Source organism: Oppia nitens, unplaced genomic scaffold, assembly GCF_028296485.1.
Source record: "Oppia nitens isolate AA-2021 unplaced genomic scaffold, nextdenovo-longstitch-racon4-pilon3 scaffold28_pilon_pilon_pilon, whole genome shotgun sequence".
NCBI lineage: Eukaryota > Metazoa > Arthropoda > Arachnida > Sarcoptiformes > Oppiidae > Oppia > Oppia nitens.
The window spans coordinates 820118-835000 of record NW_026533208.1 but is presented as its reverse complement, the minus strand read 5'-3'; the positions used below and the strand labels follow the sequence as shown (position 1 = coordinate 835000).

At 27.1% G+C, this 14883-nt stretch overlaps 1 protein-coding gene across 1 annotated transcript in view; it reads left to right on the top strand.

The window, feature by feature from the left end:
• Positions 1–14113, top strand: part of LOC128954568 (choline O-acetyltransferase-like) — a 29788-nt gene extending 15675 nt beyond the window's left edge. Inside the window, exons 3-12 of the mRNA XM_054300167.1 lie at positions 1869–2012; positions 6595–6786; positions 10360–10532; positions 11068–11314; positions 11980–12154; positions 12270–12484; positions 12580–12884; positions 13159–13423; positions 13579–13641; positions 13713–14113. Coding sequence (XP_054156142.1) covers positions 1977–2012; positions 6595–6786; positions 10360–10532; positions 11068–11314; positions 11980–12154; positions 12270–12484; positions 12580–12884; positions 13159–13423; positions 13579–13641; positions 13713–14063 — 2022 coding nt within the window. The 5' untranslated portion in view covers positions 1869–1976 and the 3' untranslated portion in view covers positions 14064–14113. The remainder of the gene's footprint in view (positions 1–1868; positions 2013–6594; positions 6787–10359; positions 10533–11067; positions 11315–11979; positions 12155–12269; positions 12485–12579; positions 12885–13158; positions 13424–13578; positions 13642–13712) is intronic.
• The last annotated feature ends 770 nt before the right edge of the window (positions 14114–14883 follow it).

Genomic DNA, 14883 nt, shown 5'->3' with positions numbered 1-14883 from the left:
ATTGAAAGTTATTTTTAATGTTATAAATAGTTTAACAAATTAATTTTTATTATTATTATTATTATGTTGTATTGCTAGATAAACATTATTATATGTGTGACTATGTACTTGATAGTGATAATACTAATCTAATACAATATACAATATAATATAAATAAAGATAAATAGATAGATAGATAGATAGAAAAAATAAATAAAATAAAACCCAATAAAAACAAACATTGAATGGTTCAGCAATAAAATTGGATGACATGATAGGGGCGGTCATATAGTTTTTATGCCATTCAAGTGTCCAAAAAAAAATAAAATAAATGTTTTAAATTAGATATTTATGGCCACCGAAAAACACTTCACCAAACAATATACAGTATATACTATTAATATATATATATATATATGTTATCATATAAACTATATGTTTTAGTTATCTATTTTTTTTATATCTATACCGCCATATAATAATAATGTTATATACAATATATATATATAAAATACAAAAAATCATTATAAAATACAATCTGAAAAAAATTAATTCATTACACATACAGTATATTTATAATTTTATAATTTAAAATTTTGTTATTTTATTTGGTTGTAATTTATTTTCTCTATACTATCACTTATTTTTACTTATTTTTTTTTTAGAAAATGATGAGCAAAAAAAATACAATTATTTTTTTCTCTCTCTCTCACAATAACACTATATAAGATCAGTTTAAAAAAATAAATTGTAAAATAAAATAAATATATTTATTATTATTATTATTTGAAAGATCAATGAAGAAAATGGGTGAAAATGACGGACCATTGCTTTTGACTAAAAAAAAAAAATAATAATAAAATAATAATACAAGTAATGGTTTGCGCATTGAATCCAATGTTATTTATTTTTTTTTGGTTTTATAAAAACAATTGCATCGCACAGTCAGATACAGTACATATATACATACTGTACATACAGATAGATAGACATAAAATCCTTAAAAAAAACTCTTCAACAACAACAAAAAAATGCTATTATTTTTGCTGTTACAGTAATTTTCAGTAAAATAAAACTACTATTACTACTACTACTCTTGTATTAGTCATGAGTGGCATACCGTTAGTGTGTGTGTGTGTGTGTGTTGTATTGGCATTGATTTTGTGGGATCTGATGATCATATGGCCCGAAGGAGCCGATGGATGGATAGATGGTTGGATGGAAAGGTTCGTTCATTAAATGCCAAAATGCCTTTGGGATTGATATACTAACTGTATGTACAGTATGTATGTATGTATGTGTCTGTATGTGACTGTATGTATGTATGTATTAACTGACGCAAAAGTAAAACTTCGTTAAGTTTAGAGCCAATCATATCATCCCTGTGTGTATGTGTTAGCATAGCTATACCATACCATACCATCACATCATCATCGGCACACACATGTAGTTTGAAAGAGAGAGAGAGAGAGAGAGAGAGAGAGAGAGAKGAGTTGAGATGAGAGAGACATGACTTGAAAACTTGAAAAACTTGAGGGAAATATATAATGAAATAAAAATTGATTTAAAAATGAAAATGTTATTTAATTTTTTTTTTGGTGGGCTAACAAAATCACACATACACTATACACACTAAATTTATACAGTATATAAAATTTTAATACTTTACTTTACTTATCATAACAATATTATTATTATTAGAGGGTTCAAATAATTATATGCATAATTTATTTCAACACACACACACACATATAATAATGTTAAACATTTTTTTCCTCTATCAATATCTATGCAAATTGATTTGAAACTTATTTTTTATTGACAATATTTTTTTTTTTAAATATTTTTTGCATACTATACATGTTTTTTTTTGTTATTAACTGTTTAGACTACTACTACTACATCTATAACAACAACTACTACTACACGTATTAACCACAGGCACTGTTGTATTGGCCAAACTGGGCATCGGTTTTGTGTCGGTGTCGTCGGGTAAATGACAACAACAGATACTACAAACCAATGGATTCAGGTATAGACTTATATATATATATATATATATATATATTCAGTATATATATACAATAATACAGTATTATAATATATATATATACTGTATATATATATCGATAAGCACTGGTAGACTCTATGAATACACTCGAGGGATGTCACATGAATTTGCTAAACAAACAGATATTTATATTTATATATATATATATATTATATGTCTTGTTGTGTAAGAAAATTTTATGGCTACCGATTCTCATTAAACTCAATGGGCTAAACAAGAGAGAGAGAGAGAGAGAGAGAGAGAGAGAGAGAGAGAGAGAGAGAGAGAGAGAGAGAGAGAGAGAGAGAGAGAGAAATAGCGACCGTTATCTTATGAAATGTTAGGTCCGCTGAGACATGTCGTGTACAGTACTGTATGTATGTATGTCTGTGTGACTACTATTTCTCTCTTTCTCTCTCTCTCTCTCTCTCAATGGTCTATACAGTTGTTTTAGTCATTGCACTCCCAAACAACCCATAAAACAATATGTGTTAAACATAATTATGTGAATCACACACACATATACAGTACAGTAGTATATATCAGTCATTGATGTGTTGTGATGTGATATCCAGTGATATACTGTAAAAACAGTATAATATATATATAACAAACAATTATCTTATTTTATACTGATTGCCAATAAAAATCAGATTAGTTTTTTTGTTGTAAAGTAATATCATAGCAAATATATATACATTAAATGTATAGTAATTGTATATATGTTTTGTTTTAAATTATAAATATGATAAAGAGTGAAACTAAAATATTTATTTTTTGGATATCTTTTATAATAATGAATACCAACAAAAATAATTTTTTTTTATAAATTAATATCGGATAAAATTATTATTTTTATTATTACTAATAATAAAAATAATAACAACACTAACAATGTCTTATTAGGACTATTTAGATATACTGTATAGTCACCAAACAATAGTTACTATCAGTATAACTATAATAGTATACAGTATATAAAGTACAGCACAGTTAGTTAGTTATCTCTCTCTCTCTCTCTCTCTCTCTCTCTCTCTCTCTCTCTCTCTCTCTCTCTCTTTCTCTCTCTAAGTTTTATGCGATCAATTGATTTGTATTTCAATCAATAAAAACAGCTAACTATTTGTTCACACAAAAACCTACCTAAACGTGATTAGAGGCCTAATTGATGGGAGCGGAAGCTTCCCTGACATCCCCTCTCCCTTACTAAACATAACAACAACAACACATAAAATGTGGGCCAACACACACACACACACACACACACACACACGCTTGTTAAACACTACAGTATTTATTGCCCGCAACTTATATAATATAATACAATGTATTATTTGGTTGTGAAAACAGTAGTGAATTTCTATACTCTAAATATAACAGTACTGTATATACAGTACTATATATTTATGTTTAATCAGACGTTACAGTAAAAACTATACACAACTACTACTAGTTTGGTTTGGTTGTTATACCCGTTTATATTGTATATAAATATATAGTATTGTATTGTATAATAATAAATGAGAGCACTTTTATATTATCTTTTTATTTTCGGGAGAAAGAGAGAGAGAGAGAGAGAGAGAGAGAGAGAGAGAGAGAGAGAGAGAGAGAGAGAGAGAGAGAGCTAAGTTGTTCATTGAATTCAAACATAACATAAAAATAATATAATCGATATATTGCTTAGAGGGGATCAGGTGGTTATGACGGGCTCGGCTTTACGGGACTCCCAACCCCGTGTGTGTGTGTGTGTGTCTGTACAGTATTGTACAGTACAAGTGATAACCTGATGTACAGTACAGTACAGTCACATAAGCAAAAGCAATGGACCCCTAACTGTGTGTTTTAATATATATATATCTAACATTTTTTTTCGCCAAACAGTTTATTCTCGTTATTTTCAAATCTAATATACCGTTTTATACACAAACATCATATACTACTACTACTACCACTATTGCTGACCAATACATTAAAAATAATAGATACTATACTATACTATACAATACTAGTACTACTGCTGCGGTATATATTGAATATTAGTGATGCCCCACACAAACATGTTTAACTGAGTGATGAACTGTTTTTCTATTCAATTTAGTCATCCCTTTCCCCACCTCCCCTCCCCCACCACCACCACTACCACCACAAAAAAAACTTCACATAAAACTACTGTATTGTTTTCTGTGACCAAAATTTAATGTACACATACTCGGCGGTATCTTAACATTTACAATACAATATATAGTATATATTGATGAATACAATATTACTTGTACTTTATATATATATATATAGTAAATAAAACATTTATATAATAAAAACAATGTTTTTCCAGTTATCATACTGTGAAACATTGAGAGAGAGAGAGAGAGAGAGAGAGAGAGAGAGAGAGAGAGAGAGAGAGAGAGAGAGAGAGAGAGACATTGAAATTGTTTGGCAATACAGTAATGAAAGCAATGTTGTAAAGAGGCTTTTGAGGAGAGTATAGCAAATACATTGAAAATATATTGTATATAATACTAGTTTTTTTATTTAGAGGTATAGTATCAATGATAACACATACACATAATACATAAGCTGATTCAGCACAAGTATGTCTATGTCTAGTAGTAGTAGTAGTATGTCATAGAAACAAACACTAAGAAAATGAGTAGGTATTGCTTAATAATAAAATAAAAAATTGTTGTATTTTTTTCAAATTAAAGATAGATTTGTTTTTTTCAGTGAAATAATAATAATAATAGAAAAAATTTAATACTTATAATAATAAGATTTGGGATAAACGCCATAAAAAATAGTAGTAAAAAAAGCTATTATTTATTTAACAATTACGATGAGACTATATATATATATATATGTGTGTGTGTGTGTGTGTGTGTGTGTAGGTGTGTGTGTGTATATATGTGTGTAATTTGTTGGCTAAAACTTATGGGTGATTTTTAGGCCTATTATTTCATACATTATAAATATATGATACATTAGTTGCTAATATAATACTGTATTGTATTTATATATATATAAATAGTAGAAAATAATACAGAAAATGAGTTTATATTATATATATGTCCATTGAATTTATCGTTTGAATTGAAAAGGGGGTGACAAAACCAACTAATAATATAAATACTAATAATAACTACTAGTATTTAATACATAACATAACATTGAATGAGTGAAAGGGTGGGGGGAAAGGCATTTCGGATAAAAGTTTAGTCGCTTTTTTTGTGTGGTTAATGTTCATCGGATTCATTGGGAAATCATACCAACAATGAGTCTCTCTCTCTCTCTCTCTCTCTCTCTCTCTCTCTCTCTACAAATCAAGAGGTCATAGCCTAAAACTAATGAAGCAATGGATTCACTGATGCAATGGTTGTCTACACACACACACACACACATCATATATAAACCGATGCATTGATGAACACATAGAGTATATAACAAACATTTCTCTATAGTTTTAGCGACTGAACCGCTAAACCCAAGCGCTTCTCTGCTCCTCTTTTCGCTTATATAGCGCTGATTGAGTACCGCATCTCTCTCTCTCTCTCTCTCTCTCTCTCTCTCTCTCTCTCTCTTTTGGATAGGAGAAGCCGTGTCTATGTGTGTGTGTGAATGTACAGACACAGGGATACAAGGGATTTGCGAGTGTAAAAACACAGAGCATTTGATGAGACAAAGCTCTTCCTAATCAAATCATTGCAGTTGAGTTGGCTCAAGGGGTGCCTCAGTTTATTTGACAACTTAATACCTAATAAATTGAGCAAAAGATCATATATTTTGATCACACATTTTTTGATCAAACCATATGAACTTCATATTAACAGTTAGAAAGAGAGAGAGAGAGAGAGAAGAAAAAGAGAGAGAGAGAGAGAGAGAGAGAGAGAGAGAGAGAGAGAGAAAGAAAGAGAGAGAGAGAGAGATAACTATTTTATTTTTGTTTTCCTGTGTCTATCATTTGTGTTATCAAAAATAAAATAAATAAATAAAATTATTGGTACAAAAAAATATTTATTTATATTGTATTATAATATTTAATGATCAACTAAACTAAACTAAACTAATACATTGCATAATATAATATTATGATTGTGTGTAATAATGTTTGATGTTTTTTTGTTATTGTAAACTAATTGTAAATGTATAAAAAAAACTAATATTTAAAATATAATCCTTAACACAAAAATATAACACATAAGTATAACAAAAAATTACTAAAAAAATTTTGTCAAAATAAAAAGTTTTTTGTTTGTTATGTATATATAAATATATATATATATGATATAATTGTGTGCTTATGTATTGTTAAAAAAGATCAGTCAGATCAACAACAAAAAAAAACGTAAAGGAGCTGTCATTTAAATATACAATACTATATATATTGTATATTTAAATATATATATATACAGTATATTTTAAATAATAAGACAGACAATTAGTTTTCCTACTTTTATATTATATAAAATAACATAAATATTAACATATATATAACACACACACACATACAAAACGTGTCATTACATTAATTGGCTTCAATTATTAATATTATTTATTTTTTTTTGTGTAGGACTTACCAAAAGTACCGGTTCCTGATCTACATAAAACACTGGAACGATACTTATCGGCACTGAAACCGGTGATCCCAGTGGCACAATACGAACAGACTAGACGTACGGTCGACCAGTTTCTGGAGGCCGATGGAGAGGGAGACAGACTACAGGCGCTGCTTAAACAATGGGCCGATCAGACAGACAACTGGGTATGACAACTACTATCATCAGCAGCATCCCTATCCCTTACCCCCCACCCTATCATCCTCCTCATCATCATCACAGCACCTAACCATCACTCTCTCTCACCCACCCGATTACTAGACAATATAATACAAACACTTTGTATGTTTGCTTTTTTTTGGGGGTTGAAAAGGGGTTTTGTTTGCTAATAGGGATTAAATTATTTTATTTTTTTTGTTGAATAAAACTCTAACTTTTAACTACTACTGTATATATAATACTAATAAAGTTTGAATAAATTAATATATGTGTGTGAATAACTATTGTGTGTGTAAAGTATATATACTGTATGAATAATACAAAAAATTTTTTTTTATTTGAACAATTAAATTGCTTTTCAATTTTGTGTGTTTTTTTTGTACAATTAATTACAATTTTGTGGGTAATTTTTTTGTGTGCTGTTTTTTAAATTTTAAACTTATATATTATATATAAATTTATATATTCAGTAAATATAATACTGTTTTTCTTATATCAATCGATAAATATTTTTAAAATTTCTCTCTCTCTCTCTCTCTCTCTCACACACACACACACACACACACAGATAGATAGATAGATAGATAGAGAGAGAGAGAGAGAGCAAATATTATTGTAAAAATTTATTTTTATCAATACTATACTAAAAATACAGTACATATATATATATATACTGTACTTTACATAACATTGTAGTATTTTGAACCTATATTTTTTGATATTATTGTTGTTATTTGTTTGTTGTTTGTTCAATATTATCCAATATTATAGTATTTTCAAAAAATTTATTTGCTATGTGTATGTGTGTGTGTGTTTGCATAAATTTTAAGCCATTTTTTTGAATGTCAATTATTCTTAATATTTCTTATTTATTTTGTTTTTTTACGTTTTTTCCTCTCTCTCTCTCTCTCTCTCTCTCTCTCTCTCTCTCTCTCTCTCTCTCTCTCTCTCTCTCTCTCTCTCTCTCTCTCTCTCTCTCTCTCTATCGTTATTAATGACTATCTCTCTCTCAAAAAAAAAAAAAATAAATAAATAAATAAAACACTCATTTTATATTATTATAATATACAGTATATACAGTACAGTATACACTAAATTTATTGAATAATATTATTGTTGCCCCCTCCACCCCACCCCCTATTAAATCAATGGTGCAGTTTATAGACATTGCCAATGAACACGATATTTGCAATTATTATTATTGTTACTGTACTGTACTGTACAATAGGATTTATACCATAGTATTGCATGAGATGGGGAGCAGGTGTCTTATGTCGGGTGCCAACTATATCACTGAGCGATAGTGAGTGAGAAAGAAAGAGAGAGAGAGAGAGAGAGAGAGAGAGAGAGAGAGAAGTAGTATATGAATGGTTAAGTATGTGTGTGTGTGTGTGCTGTATGTATATCTATATGGTATGTATATCTATATATATATATATATATATATATATATATATATATACCATTCCTCTATCATACTATCACATCCACAAGCGCTATATATATATATATATATATATATATATATATATATACCATTCCTCTATCTTCCAAATATTTCGATCACATCCACAAGCGCTTCTCCATATACTCGAAAACTAACGGTGCCTATCACTTGTGTATTGTGTGTGTGTGTGTGTGTGTGTGTGTGTGTGTGTGTGTGTGTGTGTGTGTGTGTGTGTGTATTCACTACACACTCATACACACACACACATAGACATTGTAAAGGGCACTGGGATTAGAGGCTAAAGACTACTCTCGAGACTATACTTCAATAATACAATATACGGTATATATATATATATTGTATATATAATACAATACTATACTCAGTATAACAAAATATAGATAATACAGCTTATCATTACTGGTATATTTTAGTTGGGTACAGTATGATTGTGTATACTGTGTGCCCATACCATACCATCATTATTATCAACTATAAGGACTTTCCCATTTTTATGTGTTACACAAAACTAAAACATAATTAAACAATTAGTTCAATCATTACACACACACACACACACACAAAATTAGATACAATATTTGCAATTATTTAATTTTAGATAAATAAAATTTTTATAAAACTGTAGGCATTTTTGTTATTTCCACAAAAATTTTTAGTTATAATTATAATTGAAATAAATTTTTCCAAAAAAATAACAAAAATATTTCCACTCATTTAATTAAAGTTTGTTTGATGTGTTAGTTAGTTAGTTGTGAAAAATGTATTTAAATTTTTATATGTAAATTATTATGTTTATTAAAGCATTGCATCTAAAAATACTTGATATTGTATACTAATAAAACTAAAACTATAATACAGTATATTACTTTAATTTTATCTTTTTAGACTTAAAAACTATATAAATTGAAATAAATATATATATTTTTAAGTAAATTTATGCTAATCAAAATTGGCAACTTTATTATATTTTTTTTTAATTTTTGCTATAATAATAATTATAATAATTAATATATTTCTAATTTATATTTACATTATTATTAATGTTATTATCATAAAATAATATTTAAATTTCATAAACATTTTTTGTACAGTATATTATGATAATAACATCTATATTATAATAATTTATAATTTTATTTATTAGCAATATATATATTATTTTTAGTTTTGATCATTAATTAAATTAGTTTACATATAATTAAAATAACAATTTTAGTTAATAGTATTATTATTATTATTATATTTATATAACACACGTACAGTTAATAATAGAAATTTTTATATCAATTTGAAACTAAAATAAATGCTTAAAAATTATTTTATATAATTTTGTTGTTTTTATTGATGTTGAAAATTTATATTTCAGTTAATTTTAATTAATTAAACTATACTGTATACATTAAATTATATAGTTGTTTATTTTTATAGACAATTTAGACATATTTAAAATATTATTTACAGTATATCATTATATATATATATACAGTATAATATTAACCAATAATTTATAAACAAAAATTTAATGTTATATTTTGTTGTTTTTATAGTATATAAAAAAAATTATTAATGTCTGGGAATGTTAGGACAAAAAAGACACCTGTCTTTTATATACTGAAATATTTATATATATATATATATATATAGATTTTAGTTTATATACATATATATATACTAATATACTGTAAATATATAAACAATATATAACAATAAATATATAGATTAAATAGTTGTTGTTTTTATTTAAAATGTATTTAAAATAATAATATATCTAAATACTTTATATATTCTATAATTTTGATATATCAAATTTATATATATATATACAGTATATATAAAAATTTATATATAATATTAAATATTTGCAATCAAGTTGAAAGTTGCATATATTTTTCAAATATTTTTATAAAGATTTTATTTATAAATATATTAATTATATATATATACCGTAGTAGGTTTAGGTTTTAGATAGCTATAGCAAAACTAAAATATATACCCACCCCACCCCTCCTCCCAAAAAAATAACAATAAAAATTTATTTATTTATTTTTTAAATAATAATCATTATCACTTATATATATATATATATATATAGATAACTCCAATATGGTTAGAGGACATGTATCTACTAAATGCCGTACCGTTGCCGATAAATTCGAGTCCATTTTATTTGTTTCCGCGCCAACAGTTCAGGACAGCCAACGATCAGTTAAGATTAGCCGTAGAGGTCATCAAATTTGTCTACGATTTCAGAAACCGTATCCAAACGTATGGTTAAAATTTATAAATAAATAAACTATAAATTGTTTTTTTCAATGGTGTGTCAAATGTCAAGGCTCTAGTTTATCGGTTTTTTTAACAGTGCCCTAAAAAACAAAACAATAGGGAGGGTTAGGTTAGACACTTAAAGTTTAAGTTAGGTATATGATGTGTGATTTATATATAATTAAAAAAAATATATTTAAATATTTATTTTTAAAAAAAATAGTTTACATATAAAAAATAGGAAAATTCTGTTAATATTTAGTTATTTATTTATTAAAAAAAATATATTTAAAAATTTTAAAAAAAATTATACGATATTATAGGCTATATAGCAATAGTCTAATTTTTTTTAATTAAAAAAAAACTACTAAACATTTAGTTAGTAAACTGTTTTAATTAGTTAATTACACATATATTTAATTATTATCATCTATCAGACACACACACACACACAGTATATATATTTTCCTATTAATACTACCCATACCATTACTATCTGACTATACATACCTTAACACCCGTAACCCATACCCTACAGTGAAAATCTGACACAAGATTTCGGCGCCGGTCACGGAAAAGGACAGCCCCTTTGTATGAACACGTATACCAACTTTTTCCGAGCTTATAGACTTCCCGGCGAAGATAAGGACGAAATCTTATTGATCGACAATAATAAGACAACTACTGGTAATACCACTGAAGCCAACGATGATGACGATAATAACTACCACTACAACAACAACGACAACAGTAGCGAACATATTGTCATTGCCTCCAGAAATCAGGTCCGAAATCTCTGTAATAAAGAGTTAAAATCCCTAATATTTTTTTTGTGTCTTATTTTTGTGTCTGTTTTTTTGTTTTGTTTGTTTGATAATGTATTTGCCATTAAATTGTCTGATTAGTTGTGTCTATGTGTGTGTGTCTATCTATCTATCTATCTATTTATCTATCTATCTATCTATCTATCTATATGTGTCGTCCTCTTTAATATATATATATATATATATCGTATCATACATTGACTGATAGTAATAAACTAAACATATATATAATAATAACAACAAAAAAACTTATGTATTATCTATAGTTTTTTTTCTCCTTTTATATACAGTATATCTAAACTCTAGTTATCTCCTTATTTGAAGCTTATGTAGTTTTTTGTTGTTGTTGTTGTGTTGGTCTCCGATAATAATCCACTGGTAGACACACACACACACACTAACAATATGAAAACATTTTATTTTTTATATCAATATGTTTAGTGGAAAATATATATATATACTGTATATATATTAAAAATAAAGTTTTACTGAAGTTATCATATTATACTGTACTTTAAATTATTATTTTTGAAGAAAATTGTCGATTAATAATAATAAGTTCAAAATTTAAAATAAAAATAAAAAATAATAATTATTTATTATTATTATTAACATATTATCACCAGTTTTTTGTCCTACAATTCAAACGCAACGAATTGCCCGCCGAAGACATACTGTTTGATAAACTAAAGTACATCTGGTTTTTGGCCAAAGAGTACGAATCGTTGGCACCGATTGTCGGTATACTTACCACTGAAAACCGTAAGATATGGGCCAACACACGAAAGAGACTGTTATTGAGTGAGTATTTTTTAGGGGAGAGAGAGAGGGGGGGAAAGGGAGTCAAAGAAGTTGATCCAATATTTTCCCCCAAATAAAAGCTAAGTATTAATATAAATAATTAATTTTTTTTCAGGCGATATCAACAAACAATCGCTAAAATATCTGGAGACCTGTCTGTTCATTGTCTGCATCGACGACTTTGTATCCAATAAGACCATCAAAAACCATCAGAGACGGGATTCAATACAAATGGCACGAATGGATCCGCAATATATGGCGTCAATGGTATTACATGGCGGCGGCAGTCAGTTATATACGCCTAACCGTTGGTTTGATAAGTTTCTTCAGGTTTGTTGTTGTTGTTGTTGATTGTGTTGTTGGTATTGTCATCCATTCAAATAATTTTTTTATTATACAAATTCATGTCCAAAACAAACAAACAGATAGTCATAGGAAAGGACGGCATACTTGGCTTTATATGCGAACATTCGGTATCGGAAGGCGTAACTGTTATGCGATTATGTGAGGAACTGGTCAACTATCTGGACGAACATCCTATACATGGCTCCGGTAGTTATTGGCAGAGACGTGATTCGACAAAAAATAACCAACAAAACCAACAGTTGTCCACCAGCACCACCATCAACACCAAGTGTCCAAATCTACATAAGGGACTGTTTGGTTTGCAATGGGATATCGACGATACCGTTAGATTTCAATTGATTGAGTCGACCAAACGTATAGACAAGTAAGTGATTGTTGTCTGACAACAACATACCTGTGCTACTTATACTTACTTGTATTATATACTACTAACTCTTTCATTCAATATATTCAATATATATTTAATTAAATTTTTTGGTTTTAATTAATAATAAAATTGTATACAATCTAATCACTACTACTACTAAAAAAAATACAAACAATAAAATTGTTAACTAATTAAATGATTTGATTAAATAATTAAATGTTTTTTTTTGTAAATTTTATTGGTTTATATCACCCAAAAAAACACCAAAAAGATTGATATCGGATGTCGATCTCTATGTCCTACAGTTCAACGAATTTGGCAAACAGTTTATTAAGTCACAGCTGATGAGTCCCGACGCCTTTGTCCAACTGGCCCTACAGCTGACCTACTATAAGGTTCATCGGAAACTGGTATCGACCTACGAAAGTGCATCGATCAGGCAGTTTCGGTTGGGTAGGGTTGATAATATAAGGTCGGCAACCATCGAGGCCCTGGGCTGGGCTAAGGCCATGTGCGATGAGATACCGGAAATTACTGTAAGATATTTCAATATAATAATAATGTAATATCAATATATATATATACTGTATATTGAAATAAAATTTAAACCTTTTTTTAAAAAATGATATGTATTAATGATTATATAAATTGTTTTTATTTTCCCAAAAAATAAAATTTTTAAAAACAATAGGAAAAACATAAGATTGAAATGTTTCAAAAAGCTATGAGAAAACAAACGGAAATATTAAAATATGTTAGTATTTAATCATTAAAAATAATATTAATAATAATATATTTTTTTAATTATCTTAAAATTTTTTTTAGACAATTTCTGGCCACGGAATCGACAATCATTTGCTAGGTTTGCGTGAAATAGCAAAACAATCAGCCAGTGATACGCCGATACTGTTCAGGGAAAAGTCGTTCAAAGAGTTTAGCAATTTTCGTCTATCGACTAGTCAGGTGTCCAACAATAAGGGTATACTTGTCGGCTATGGGCCGGTAGTTCCCGATGGTTACGGTTGTTCCTATAATATTACCGCCGATGACATCCAATTTTCTATTAGTTCGTTCTTCAGCTCAACGGAAACCAGTTCCGACTTTTTCGCCCTCAGTCTCGAGGGTAGTCTACTTCAGATGCGGGAGATTTGCATCAAAATTAATACTAATATCTAATGATTGAAAATCAAACCAAAAAACTAAACTAAAGTCTTTCAAAAAAAATTCAGTGATTTTTAACAACAAACAAAAAGAAACAAAAAATATATATTTTTATTGAATTATAAGTTATTAATATTATTTGACTGATTGTTATTATTGTTGTTGTTTGTTAATTAAATTTCATATATAAATATATTTAATATAATTTATTTGTTAAATTTTTTGTTGAATACTTTATATTTATATATATTGTTATAAATTATTTGAATGAAATATTTTATAGATTTATAGATTGTTAACAAAAATGTTTTTTTAAATTTTATTGATATATATATATTGTTTGTTTGTTTGTTTTAAATTTTAATATTATAGTTGTTTTGCAAAATATATTATATTTAATTGAAAAATGCAATTGAAAATAATACAGTATATATATATACTGTAAATTATACAGTATTATAAAATACGTTATTATAAAACATACCAGAGTTTATTAATTAAACAATTATTATTAGATATTTAGAGAGAGAAAAAATAATTTAATTATTTTTAGAAATATATTGTTAATTAAAAAAATAAATAATTAATTATAATTATTATAATAACAATTATCAGTAGATATTTAATGAATTAGACAATTAACTGGTTATAAACACGTCCATCAAATAAAATAATAATAATAATTAAAAAAAATAAATTAATAGATTGTTATTAAAAATAAAGTTTAATATATGTTACAAATGAAAAAAAACAAAATTTTATTTTTTTTGAAAATAAATAAATATTTTTATGATAGCTTCAATTAAATTTTAGCATGCTTAATTTATTGTTTTAA